The 13641-nt window shown below is 32.9% G+C and overlaps 1 protein-coding gene across 5 annotated transcripts in view; it reads right to left on the bottom strand.

The window, feature by feature from the left end:
* Positions 1-13641, bottom strand: part of RFX3 (regulatory factor X3) — a 329994-nt gene that overhangs the window by 81551 nt on the left and 234802 nt on the right. For 4 of the 5 annotated variants that reach the window (XM_021006282.2, XM_021006288.2, XM_078152509.1 and 1 more), the window contains one exon: positions 9572-9646. The exons of the other annotated variant lie outside the window; for it this stretch is intronic. In XM_021006282.2, coding sequence (XP_020861941.1) covers positions 9572-9646 — 75 coding nt within the window. The remainder of the gene's footprint in view (positions 1-9571; positions 9647-13641) is intronic. 5 annotated transcript variants of the gene reach the window in all.

Below are 13641 nucleotides of genomic sequence, written 5' to 3'. Positions count from 1 at the left end.
CTATCTAATTGATTCTCCTATAATGAACATAAACAATTGGTATTCACCCATATTTTAGATGGCAGCAGCACGAATGTGGCAGATAAGCAGTAATTCTAGTTATTTGAAGTTCAAACTAGCATCTCTTTCCTGGTTTTTGTTTTTGAAATAAAAAATTCTACCTACATGACTGAACCTGAATTAGACTTGCCTTAAGTTTTATTTTAGTCCAATTATTTTAAGTCATCAATATGGTTAAAACGGGCTATTTCCACAGGGCTCACAAAAGCATAGTGACCAAAAATTTGGTCTCTTTTCAATTGGGCTCCATATACAAGCACAGTTAAGTTGCTTGCCTTTTATTAGTACTCTTCAAATAACTATAGAAGGTATATTTGTTATTTGCATAATGATTCATAATAGAATATATATTAGGCAGAGAATAAAAAATATTTGACAAAGCAAATGCATGAAACTTTTTAAAAAGTTAAAGTCCTACTCAATATGAACAATATGAGACACATACAAAATCAACAAAGGAAAAGGGAAGTTTGATTCAGAGGATTATAAGACCTATTTTCCATACAAATAAATAAATATTTTCAGGGCAGCCCTAAGGGATAGAATCTCAACAGAAAGGGGTAAAAAATGTCAAGAGTCCTCAGCAAATTTACTTGGAATAGATGGGGGAAAAATCCTAAGGTTGCATATGGGAAGTCTAAAGTTGAAAGGATAAATTTTAAAAGGGACTAGGAAAAGTTTGATATAGTTGGCTTTACATTTAAAATTGTGCAAATATTTTGGATGTTTAAAGGAACATGATACAAAATACTTGTACTACTGAAGGAAGCCAAATTAAAATAATCTGCTTAATCCAAAACAAAAATGCAATTTTTTTCTATAAACTTCCTTAATTTTGTATTTGTCTTCTGGCCAGATTTAATTAATTGACAAGAAGATAACACTCCTGAAAATTTTATTTGTGCTAATTTCTCATGAAGATTTCCTCTTAATTTTTAAGTGAATCATCTGAGGAAATCAAAACAACAATGACTTTTATGAGAATTATAACAAGCATATTTTATAAAACATTTGATTCACAGTAATGCTGCAAAAGATATTGAGTTAGGATAGCAACAAAAATTTTATTCCATGAAAACAGGTAACCAATGCTTTTTACCTCATGCTCAACATTAAAATATTTTAGAGTTAAAGGCTATGTACACATAAACAAAACAGAGAATCTCTTCAAATAATTCATGACAAAAACAAGATTTTGCTGGAAAGATTCATATAAAAATTGGGTATTGGTAGCTAAAAGTATCCACAAGTGCCTTATTTCCAATTCATATTAGCCACGGCCAGAAAAGAATTGCCACCAAGTTGAATATTTAATGGTTGATTAGGTTTTTTCAGTCATAGTAATGATTCCCACACACAGATTGGATCAGCTGTGTGGTAAAACAGAAATGACTGTACAGATGGCCAAAAAAACTATTGATCATTGTAACTTGATTAGTTTCTGATATAGATGTATAATATGCATAGTATACATATATACACATATATATATACTTTATCCAAAGACCATATATATATATATATTGTGTATATATGTATATATATACATATATATATATATACTTTATCCAAAGACCATATATATATATATATTGTGTATATATGTATATATATACATATATATATATTATGTGTATATATGTATATATCCAGAGACTATACGTCTCTATAGCTATCTAGCTTCTTGATATGTAGTTGCCACTTAAGAGTAGATTTGCATGTCCTTCAGAGAATATTTCTACAGTTTGCAATTTCATTTTCTTCCTTCATTACATAATAAATGACAAAATCTTGGCAATTTGGTTCTAAGTACAATTCAGTTGCAGTCATGAGGAAGTACCTCCCCTCCTCCAAATTTACTAGCTGTTATCTTTTTTTTCTTCCATTAACAGAGGGGTCCTTTAATCTTTTTTTACATAGAAAATCTTGCTGTTGGCTTTCTTCCCTTCACATTTGACAGTCTCAGAAAATTACTAGAAAAGGAAGGGGTCAGATAGTTGAGGTGAAGAGGACAGTTGTCAGACATTTGGAACTACCAAGTAATAATACAAGATTTAGCAATAGTTAGTAATCTACTTCTTCAAGGTGCCTATTTTTTTTAAAGGTACAATCGAGATCCACAAACATCAAAAAATTGCAAATTGGGTCTTTGGGCTCCAAAATGTAATTTGTAAAAGTTTTTATTTTACTTTGAGAATAACATGGACAGTCAAAAGACTGTTTCAAATCACTAATCAAGGGATTAGAGTCTATTGTGCTAATAGAATTTCAAAGATACCTAGAGACATACTTGAGACTTCTGGATATATTATTCTTACATTAATTTTCACTTTAATGGAATATAGTCATAAAATGAGGATCATAGAGTAGAGCTGGGCAAGACTTGGAGTCCAATTCCTCATTTTACATATAAGGAAACTGAGCCACAGAGAGTAAGGATTTGAATCCAAGTCCTTTCACTCCAAATACAAATCTTTCGCCCTGCCTTCCTTTTTATTAATTTTGTTGGAATTTAGTTCTCTGGGATTTTTTCCCCCTTTTTAAAAAAACTAAGCTTCTTTGGTTATGGAATTTTACAAATGTCTTTTAAATTAGTTGTTTATAAGTATGATTTAAAAGCCTATAAAATATACCATAGGAAACCTTTAACCTTTAGCTTGGTTTATAAAAACCTGATTATTCTACTAATAAACAGATATAAGCATATCTAAGGGTGGAAACCAAGATAATTACATCTTGCAACCTTTGCATTTAATCTGTGTTAATCAGGATAGATTAAGGAAGGTGAAATTTTTCTATTTTTCCCAAAGGGAAATACTGATTGACAAATTAAAAAAATGCATTTCCCAATTAACTTCTAAGTGTAACATTTGGGACTTTTCTTTTTCTTCCAGATGGATTATAACCTATTAGGATTCATTTTCAGTGCAGTTTACTAATGATGTGCATTTTGACAGACCTTATTTCAGTCATAACTTATATTTACAATGTTGGCATAGCAAAGTCAAAGAGGAACATAAAACAAAGATTTTTGCTTTAGGCTGGATATATTTCAGTGGCAAAAGGCATGAGATGATCATTTGCTGAATTACAAATAGGAAAGAAAATAAATGCCCCTAAGGTTTTTTATAATTTAAATGAAATTTTAAGATAGCTACAATTCAAAAATAATTACTGCAAATTATGACAAATTTAAACCATTTTTCAAGTATGCATTTAACAATCTACATTGTCCATATATTGGCAAAAAAACCCCACCACCATTAGCAAAGCTGAATTATTTACAACTCAGAAAAATATAAAGAAAACATATAAAATGGCAAAGCTGCCTTTAGCTTAGATAAAATGCTATTTAGGCAGATTGCAAATCACTTAGCCACATGATCTTTGTAGTAAAAAAAATGAGAAGCTAAATTAGGAGCGAAATAAAAATCCATTAAAATAATGAAACCATTTGAAGGTCAGGACTTTTTAACGCCAAGCAATAAGACAGTATCCCAGGAAACTATGAGAAAGGTAGTTATGAATTAAAAGGATTTTTTTTTGATCAGAAGAGATCTCTTAATCATAAATTATACTTGTAATGGACTTATGTTTTGAAAACAAAAAGCTGATCTATTAAGAAAACTATATATGTAGTAAGTGGGGAAGGATCTTTATGACCATACATTAATCCTTTTAGTCACATAGAATACAAGGAAGTGACCCTTTCAGCACTATTCTTGAAAGAACTTGACTATAAAAGAGATATATTATTCTTATGAAAGAATACAAAAGAGGTTTGGTTAGATGATTTGCATCCTATATTAAAATAGATGTCCCTCCCCTCCCCCAACTCTATTTCTTACACATTAGACTCTTTAAAGAAAGCAACAAAATTTAGTATTCCTTAATGGTATCAAAGATTAACATTATTGTTAACATTACTAAGTTCAACCAGGTACTATGTATACCAGGATGAGTTAGCCAGGTTCTACACATGGTTCCATTTTACACTGACATTCTATCACAGCATTATGAAATAGCAATACTCAAGGACCTCATTTCAATGCACATGTCAAAGTGTGGATAAAGATGGTTAACTGGCTATACCACTCCATAGTACTTAAAAGAAATAGAGGTCAAAAAAAAGTGACCAGGAAGCTAGTAAAATTCTAGTGTGATAAAGAGATTGGGTAATTATTTTATTCAGGCAAATTATAACCCATTATCTAGGTCAGTGGTTTTTAACCTGAGGTCTGCAAGTTTAATTTTTTGATAACTATATCTCAATATGATTGGTTTATTTTGCAATCCCATGTATTTTATTTTATGCATTTATAAACATTCTGAGAAAGGATCAATGGACTTCACCAGACTGCCAAGGGGCCCACAACATAAAAAATGTTAAGAACTCTTCATTTAGCTCTTTCTTTCTAAGCAGTCTTCCAAAGTGCATTTCCTCATGTGAAAACACAGATGGTCCTTCAATCACAAACGATGAATTTACAAACGATTCTGCCCCCTACCTTTGTTAATCAGAGCCCTTCTCTCTATAACAGGGATTTTTAACCTAGAGTCCAAAGACCCCCAATAGGTTTGTAGATAGATTTCAGAGGGTCTGTCAACTTGGATGGGAGAAAAAATTACACTGTTATTTTCACTAACCTTTGGTTTCTTTTGTAATCCTACATATTTTATGCATTTAAAAACATTATTCTGAAAAGAGGTCCATAGGCTTTAACTGACTGCTGAAGGGATCATAACACTGCCTCATTGGTGCTTCCCTCCACTGAAGGGAATCTTTGATGGAGTTGCCTTAACTTGTGTATTCTCACTTCTGCTTGTTGGAATCCAAGATTAAGCCTCAACAATGTATTATTCTCATTACTAGAGTTAGTATGGAATGGAGGGCAGGAATCCTTTCCTGTTGGGAGAGTTATGGTCAAGAGAAATTCATTGTTGTTGCAACATAGTCCATACTACTTACCGCAGTGAAACTGTTATAAAGGGATATTGATAATTTGGTTCTAATTCTGTAGTTTAGTCACATTACATATTAAATGATCATCTGCAATAGAGGACTAGGTTTAGGAACCTAAACCACTATTTACAGCATTGTTTAGATGGTGAAATGTGTTCTATATCCAAACAACCAATTCACAAAATTTTGGAACATGTTCTGTTCTTAAACGGTAAACTGTCTATATTTGAATCACTATTCTTTCCATTAATGCGTATGAGGCACATTTTGCTTATTAAAAAAAAAACTTTGAGTATTCAAGAACTTTATTATGGTGCTGATTTGGAGTTATGCTTTTTCTTTAAAATAACCTTCAAATACAAAAAAAAATGAATTGTAACATCTTCACATAATCATAATTTATTATAAAAATTCAAAATTTTTAAAAAATTACTTTAAGGTAGCTCACTTATAATTGGTGGCTTCTATAATTCAGGGTGGAAAACTATGATGAAGGTTATTGGTATTCAGATGACAATGTGCTGATTCATAACTGTTGTGACATTCCTTAGAGTTTGATTCAAAGGTTATACAAATATAGTCAGCAGTATATTAAAGAAAAAAATTCAAAATCACATTTATCCCTGTTTTAATACAGAGATAAACACATAAAGATGAATCAAAATGTGGCAATATTTTTAATTAAAAAGTTTAACTTCAAGGGTCTTTGTGAAATTAAGTTTAATCTTCAAAAGGAGCTAGGCTGGTCATGATGTCTCAAGTGTGAGTGATAAGTTAGACAACCGGAGTGATGGATTGATATCCACCAAATATCAGAATAACCAGAGGAATGGGTACCCAGAATGAGAAGATGTGGGGAAGGGTGGGATCTGTACCAGGTAAGGGAGTAGTTACACAAATAATTAAGGTCATAGAGAAAAGGGGCAAACAATGGATACAAAGCAATGGTCCTACAAACTAAGAATGTTATCAAACTCAGGATTCAAGTCCTTATCCCTGAGTTTGTTTTAAGACATCTAGCTGGTCCTTTGCACAAGTTCTAATTGATTTCTAAGTGCTAAAAGTATCATAGAAACTTTTGTGAATTTAGTTTTCAGCTGAATGGAAAATTTCTAGAGAAAAATTTGAAAACTATTAAATGAATTTCACTAGGTGGAATTTCACTTTCATAAGTTTTGGTTCTTATGACATGAAGATGGGTAGTTCATCTCTAAGGTTACTTTTAACTTTATGTCCTACCATCTATTTTATTTACTGAGAAATAACCTCCTGTTCCTACATGGAAAGTAGCCTGGGGAGCAGTATCATGGAAAGAGAACTAGATTTGAACTCAAGAATATCTGGGTTTGAACTGAGGCTTGGTTATTTCTTACCTGTGTGACCTTGGCCACGTCACTTGAAATCATAGGGTCACAGATTTAGAGTTGGAAGGAACCTGAAAGGACATCTAGCCAATCCCCTTATTTTATAGAATTTATAGAATTTTTCGAGATGTAGGGAGAGTAAACAACTTGTGTCCAAGGATACACATGTAGTAAGCCCTAGAGGTTGGATTTAAACCTGGTTCCTTTCTCCAGAGTCAGTGCTCTTTTTACTGGGCCTCAGTTTCCCATGAAAAAAATGAGGGAATTGGAACACATGATTTCCAAGGTTCCTTCCAGCCTTATCCTATGATCCTATTACTGGCTTTCTGTCCCTGAAGCCATAGATGAGGTGACAAGAAGGATACCTTTCTATGGAAGTTAATCAATTCGGGGAACTATTACCTTGCTAGATAGAAGTTTCCCTAAGTCAAAATCTGTAGTCCAAAAACTGAGTTCATCACCTACTTTATGAATTTAGTAAACCTAAATTTGTGCTATGTGTCTTTCTACATGTAATAAAGAATAGCAGTAAGTTGACTTATTGAACTTCAAAAAGTTAATGGTTTTCAAAATCTTTTCACTACAAATTTTCCACTCAGTTGAAAACCAATTAAGTTTACAAAGTCTATAATACCTTAAGCTGTTTGATGTCACTTAGAACATATACAAAGGACCAATTCAAATTTCTTAAGCATATTTAAAATTAGAAGTATCATTAATCTTCAAGGGGCAAAAAAAGGAGGTTTTATTCTTACAAGGTTGGGAACATTCTGAAGATCACTAATTTAATAGAGGTGCTTCTAGTAGGGTACTTGTCTGTGAGCATGGTTATATATGTAAGTAATAAATAGTATCTGGCTATGCTGTTACACTAAATCCTGCTAGCAAATCAGCTATGTTTCTAAAGAACTCTACTTTAGGTATGGTTATGAGTAAACTTAAGGAATTTGAGGATATCATAGGTATGACTTAGGAGAGAAAAAATTATCAATGCATTTGCAAGTATTTATAATCACTGTTTCCATATGCTAAGAAAGCCTCTGGCACTGAAAAATGGCATGAATGATTTTTTTCCATACTAGGTAATAAACAATCTGAAGACACAGAGTGAGAAACATTTGTCTGCTGTTTATGCTGCTTCATTCACACCTTCATTAACATTAATTATTTCTTCATGCAGTCTACAAGAGAAAATTTCAAAAACAACATATTTGAAAAATTTAAACAAACCAACAGTTAAAAACACACAAATATGCTCTCATACCTACATTATTGTTTATTAAAACTCCCAAATGAAAAAAGGTAATAAAATAGAATTCAAATTTAAACATATGTAGTGTCACATATACAAATTCATCAAGTAAAAATAAAATCTGAATGGAATTTTACTGTGAGACAAAGAGCCTTAACATTTGCAGAGTTAAGAGTTAACAGAGAATTTTGATTGATTCTCATGTTCCTATATATTTTTTTTTCACAAGGACAATGAAAACCCCACAAACTTTATGTCACAGGGTCAAAACACAAACTTATGCATATGCTTATGTTCCTCTCTGCTAATAGCATCCTGCAAATTACCCTTAACATAACAATATAAAGGTACAAATTTCAACAAAAATACAAGAGGAACAATTGTGGTATATAGAAGGAGATTTTTCATATAAATCCCCACAAAGGAATACTATACATATATTACCAACATCTTAGGATGACATCAAAAAGAGAGAAGCCATGGAATACATATTATCATTTTTTCTCCATGTTTATGTCACTCCTTCACCAAAGAAATTACAGCCATTATCCACACCTCCTAATCTGTTTAATATGAACCTTTGCCCCATTCACCTTAAGACAACTTAAAATTTTCTCATCTAAACAAAAGTACATCAGAACAAATAAAAAGAATTACTATAGCTTTGGAACATTAACTAAAACCTTCCAGAATTATTTTTTCTTTTACCTTCATTCAGTTCATAAAATGAACCTCAATTTCACCTTAATGGATATTCCCATACCACCTACTATATCCTCTGTATATAAAGTAAAGTTATAACTTTCATAAAATGAAACTATACTAAATTGGATTATTCAAATGATCAAATCCACATAAAGAAATTTTAATGTTTCCTTTCCTTTCCTCTATTACAATATAGGGTTTTTTAGTTGAAGATTAGCCAAAGGAACAAAAAGGGTATCACTTAAATATCCTAAATAACTTTATTCCTGAATTTAGGATATTTATATTATATAATCAAAGGGGAAAACTAACCTAAAAATTTATTGCTATGAATTTAACAGAATGTCCATTTAAAATAAACTTTTCTATTCATGTCAAGAAAGTTATTTAATCTATTCAGAAAACACCTTCTAAAAACATTTTAAAGCACTGTATATGAAAGATTACAAAAGTCTGAGTAAAAGTTAATAAAATTTCATATAAAATTATTAGCTTCCTAATGTATAAAATTTGTCTCAGTCCTTTCCACACTTACCAGGGGTACAGTTAGTGGTAGCTGACAACAATGAACACTAACGACCTGAAAAAATATGGTTCTCATTCTGTTTTCTCAGCTTCAATTCAAAATATGGCATTCTCACACTCTTTTTACTTTCTTTCTTCTCTCCTTTATCTTCCTTCCTTCTTTCTTTCCTCTTTTTTTGGGACTAGTTTCAATTCTTTACAGGCCCTGGACCTTCAAGGCCGCCCAAATGTTCATATATGCCTGACAGCACCTTACTTGTATCTCTATGCCATTTAAAAATTATTTTGTTGGCTCTACCGTTAAGTTGCTTTAAAGAAATGAATCATTACTTCTATGCAAATAGAAAGTAGATTGTCTACTTACACCACAAATCAATGCAGGTTTATATGTTTTCTTCATGGAAAATCAAAATCAAACAAAAGATTTTCAAATTCCCTACTAGCTAGTTTTACAAATAAGTGTAAAGTTGCTAAATTTAAAATGTATTAAGTTCTTATCCAAAAAGTTTTATCAAAGCCTAATTAAGAGACCCCAAGGCCTTTACTTCTGAGATACTTTGCTAAGCTAAGAATGATGTAAAGATTGTAAGTGGCTGAGAAAGGAAGGTTAAGAAGCAAAATAAATAAAACAAGCATTTAGAGGCAAGCTAAACATGCAGAACAAGCAAAGAGATTAGTTTACATGAAGAAGAGGCAACTTACATGGCTGTTGAGAAGAGAGCTTCTGTGAGTGGACAGACCGTCAGACTTTTGCAGCGTCTCAATCGCCATTTCAATCTGATAATAGATGTCATTAAAAAAAGGGCTCAAGACAAGATAGTAATAAAAGACTGACCAGAGAAATTTTGATAGGTTTGTTCAAGTTCAATTTTTTCTTTTTTAAAGTTAGCTAATGAATAGATTTCACTTAAAAAAAAGTATTTTTCCTCCTCCCTCCACCCCTACCCCACTCCTAGTGGATGATAAGCCCCCTCACATAAGGGAACTACTGTGAACATTCTCTAATTACAGTCAGATACATAGTCCTGAGAACCCCAGCAGATTTTCGCAAGGTTATGAGAAAACATTCTTGACTTTCACAATTCAAAGACACAGATGTGGAACAGAAACTACTCTTCTCTTTCTGTATCCTCCCACCAAGAGTGTATTCAGCATTTGTTCTCTTCTGCCATGAAAGGGAAATGTTATTGCAGATTCTGCATTTAATGTATTATAGTATTTTAATGCTAATGTGCAAAGAAATCTTTGCAAGTGTTCAAAGAGATACTCCACCCACCCCCTTTTGTTTTTGCTTTGAATGCACACTGAAGCTTCACGTGGGTCCTTCCAAAATATCATTAGCATGAACTATATATATACATATATATATATATATATATATATACATATATATATATATACACATATATATATATATATACACATATATATATATACATATATATATGTGTGTATATATATATATATGTGTGTATATATATATATATATATACACACACATATATATATATAGCATGCTATAACTGTATCATGTCTTATTCTATAGGACATATGTATCTCATCTTAACATGGGGTGATGGTGATACAGACCCATTAGAAATGACAGTAGAAATGAGATATAAAAGAAAAACAATTTAGAGCCAACAGAGACAGGGCAATCACAGAAACTGTCTTACCATTTGAACTCATTGCCACATTAGCAAGAAATCAATTTGTCACATAATAGCTAAGAATAAATATGACTTTTTTGTCTTAGTAAATTCACACTATCTTTTATCTAATGAAATTCTTGAGTGACTTCTACCTCCTGCTTTAAGATAACCAGTTACAGAATATAAAGTGAAATAACCAAAATTTAGGCCATGTAATTAAGAAGGAAAAACCAATTTCATCTTTGTAACAACCTTTGTAACAAAGGTTGGAATCAGGAAGAGATGGGTTTAAGTTCTGCCCCTGATGCATATGTGACTACTGGCATTACTTAATCTTTCAGTGGCATACACTATGCTGAAAGACTATATAATCACAGAAGGGTTGCTGATAAGCAGGTTTGGAGAAGTTCCTACTCCTCAAAAGTCCTACTTTACTGATGAAATCACAGGTCTGCCTCCAAATTCTCCATGATAAGCAGGTATTAATGATAATTTGTATAAATGAAATTAAAATAGATGATTCATTTGAACATCCACTGGAAACTATAAAATGGTACAAAAGGTATGCTATAATAATAGCATGATTATATGATTTATATAATTATATATTACATAATATATTATATTATATTATGTATATTAATGATAATACTTTTAATAATTTTGATTATAGAAATAGAGTATATTTTGAAATTCTCATAAATTTCTTGTGAAAATACATGGGATGGCAGATAACAGCATAATATCAAGGTTTTGTTTCTCTTTTAAATGTCCAGGGTAAGCACCCAAGGGGGCCCTGGTGGCACTTGTATTCCCTCTACTGACTATCTATATATCTGTGAACTGGTTAACTGTTCCAAATTCTTTAATAAACCTTGATGTAATATTAATGTGCAAGAATAAAAGGACATTGCCTACTTCCACCACACATTGATGTAGGTACTTTTGTTTTCTCTGTGACAAATCAATGCCAATGAAAGATTTGCTTTAAAGACCTCAAGTTAGGGGAAACCTAACCTTGCTGTGCCAGGCTTCCCTTACAACTCTGCAATTATGGTAGGTAGCACAGGCTTTATTTTATAGATGAGTAAACTGAGGCTGAGAGAGAATAGTTATTTACATAGAGTTACACAACTAGTAAATCTTTAAGTTAGTATTCAAAATTAAGTCTCTTGATTTCAAATCTAGCTGTGATTTCTACTATGCCATGCTTCAGTAATTATTTCTGTTGTCCCATAAAGGATGCTCTTCCTGGCTCCACTATTCTCATTCTAGGCTCTACTTTTACAAAGAAAAATAAAAGAGGCCCAATGGTTTATCCATGGAACATTAACCAAAAGGGAAAATGAAACCATATTTTTGAAATATAGCAATTTTATCCCTATTTCTCAAAAACTTGTTCTTAGAAATAATTTATCAACTATTTTAAACATTAAAAAGTAAACATGCTTTACAACTATTTACATGAATTTCAACACACGAAGTGTTCATTGCATTTCATCTGTTACTACTCATGTCCATTTGAGCTTTTTTGGTCCATTCATCTCATATCCATTTGTATACTTTTTTTCCCCTTCATAATCACAGTCAGCGTATCCTCTGATCTAGTTCTGTTTTCTTCAATTTACATTATTCCACCTATAAGTCTTCCTGGATTTCTTTATATGACTCATATTTATGTTACTGTCATCGTACACTTCCATTATAGTGAGAGATCAAAATTTATTGTTATTTCCCATTAATTCCCAGTTGTTTCCAGTTTTCCCTCACTAACAATGCTGCTGCTATGAAAATTTTTGAATTGAAATCTCATTTCTTTTGGATAATACTCTTTTTGTATATTTCCAACAACGGTGATACTATTGGGCCAAGCAGAATGACTTTTTGGGTAGCTTTTGCATTGTGTTGTCAGCATGCTCTCTAAACAGATTCTACCAATCAGCAATTCTAGCAGCAATGTATGAGATTTGGCATCCTCCCCCTCCTACCTGGGAAGTTGATAATGCAAGCAATCAACATCAGATCAGAGTCTGTCTCTGTCTTGCTGGCTAGGGGAGGTGAGTAAATCTATAGTTCCATAAACTAAGGGCACATTCACCAGTGTGCTGAGTAGAAGACTGCTAAGAAGATTCCCTTCTCTTACTACCCAACCTGCTCCCTCATTCCAATTAATTTTAGCTTTTTGCCTCCTTTCTATGTCCCTAATCTCATTGTACCTTCCCCTTCCATTGTGTTCTATGGAGCACCCTTCTATTGTTAAGAAACAGCCTTGTCTTATTAGATCTCTTTCTCTGGAACTCCTTCCAGTTCCACAAAATCATAGAAAACTGGCTCCTCTTAGAAGAGACTGCAGCCCTGCCCACCCTCTTCCATAGAGAATACTTCTTCTCTTGTGCCCCAGGAGGAGGGGACCTACTCCTTGCCCGTCTTTGCCACTTCCAGGCCCCTCTCTCCCCCCACTGTCACCAACACATGTTTTCCTCCATCTGGACTTATCACTCCATCCAGATTCTAGGAGCAGTTATCTACTTGGGTTCAGGTCATTCCCCTTCCTTTCTGCATTCAATACCTGGCTCACACTCTCTTACTCTCTACCTCAACCCCTGCCCAATATGCATGTTGAAGTCCCCTCAAACACACTGGTCTCTAGCAACCTCCTCAACTCCCATGTGATCTGTACCTTCATTCCACCTCAATCAAACACAAAAAAAGTCATGGTCTTGACCTCATCAGTTCTCCCAAGTGTTCCATTTTTATTATGAAAAACTGAAATTCTTCCATCCGACCATAACTTCCTGTTCTTTTGTTTCTCTTTATGTTTCATCCATCCTAAACTTACTGTCCATTCGCATCAAAACCTCCAGTAATTCTACACTTCCCCTCTCCATCCCTTTCCTTCTCCCCTTGCTTGTTAGTCAATCAACCCTGCTCAGGTTTTATTTTTGCTTCCTTTTAAATTTGGATGCAATAAATAACCAGTTCAACTTTCGGCTGACCTATTGAGCTACTGAATTCTTTGCCTTATAAATATTCAGAATCCTTTCCCAAATCTCAGTCCTGGTCCACTACCATCTGCCTTTTCCCCTCCTAATCACCTGATGTTGGACAGTGCTTGAGGAT

Source organism: Phascolarctos cinereus, unplaced genomic scaffold (genome assembly GCF_003287225.1).
Source record: "Phascolarctos cinereus isolate Bilbo 61053 unplaced genomic scaffold, phaCin_HiC Scaffold_4;HRSCAF=312, whole genome shotgun sequence".
Taxonomy (NCBI): domain Eukaryota; kingdom Metazoa; phylum Chordata; class Mammalia; order Diprotodontia; family Phascolarctidae; genus Phascolarctos; species Phascolarctos cinereus.
Note: the sequence above shows the minus strand (reverse complement) of the source record. Positions and strands in the feature narration are given on the sequence as shown.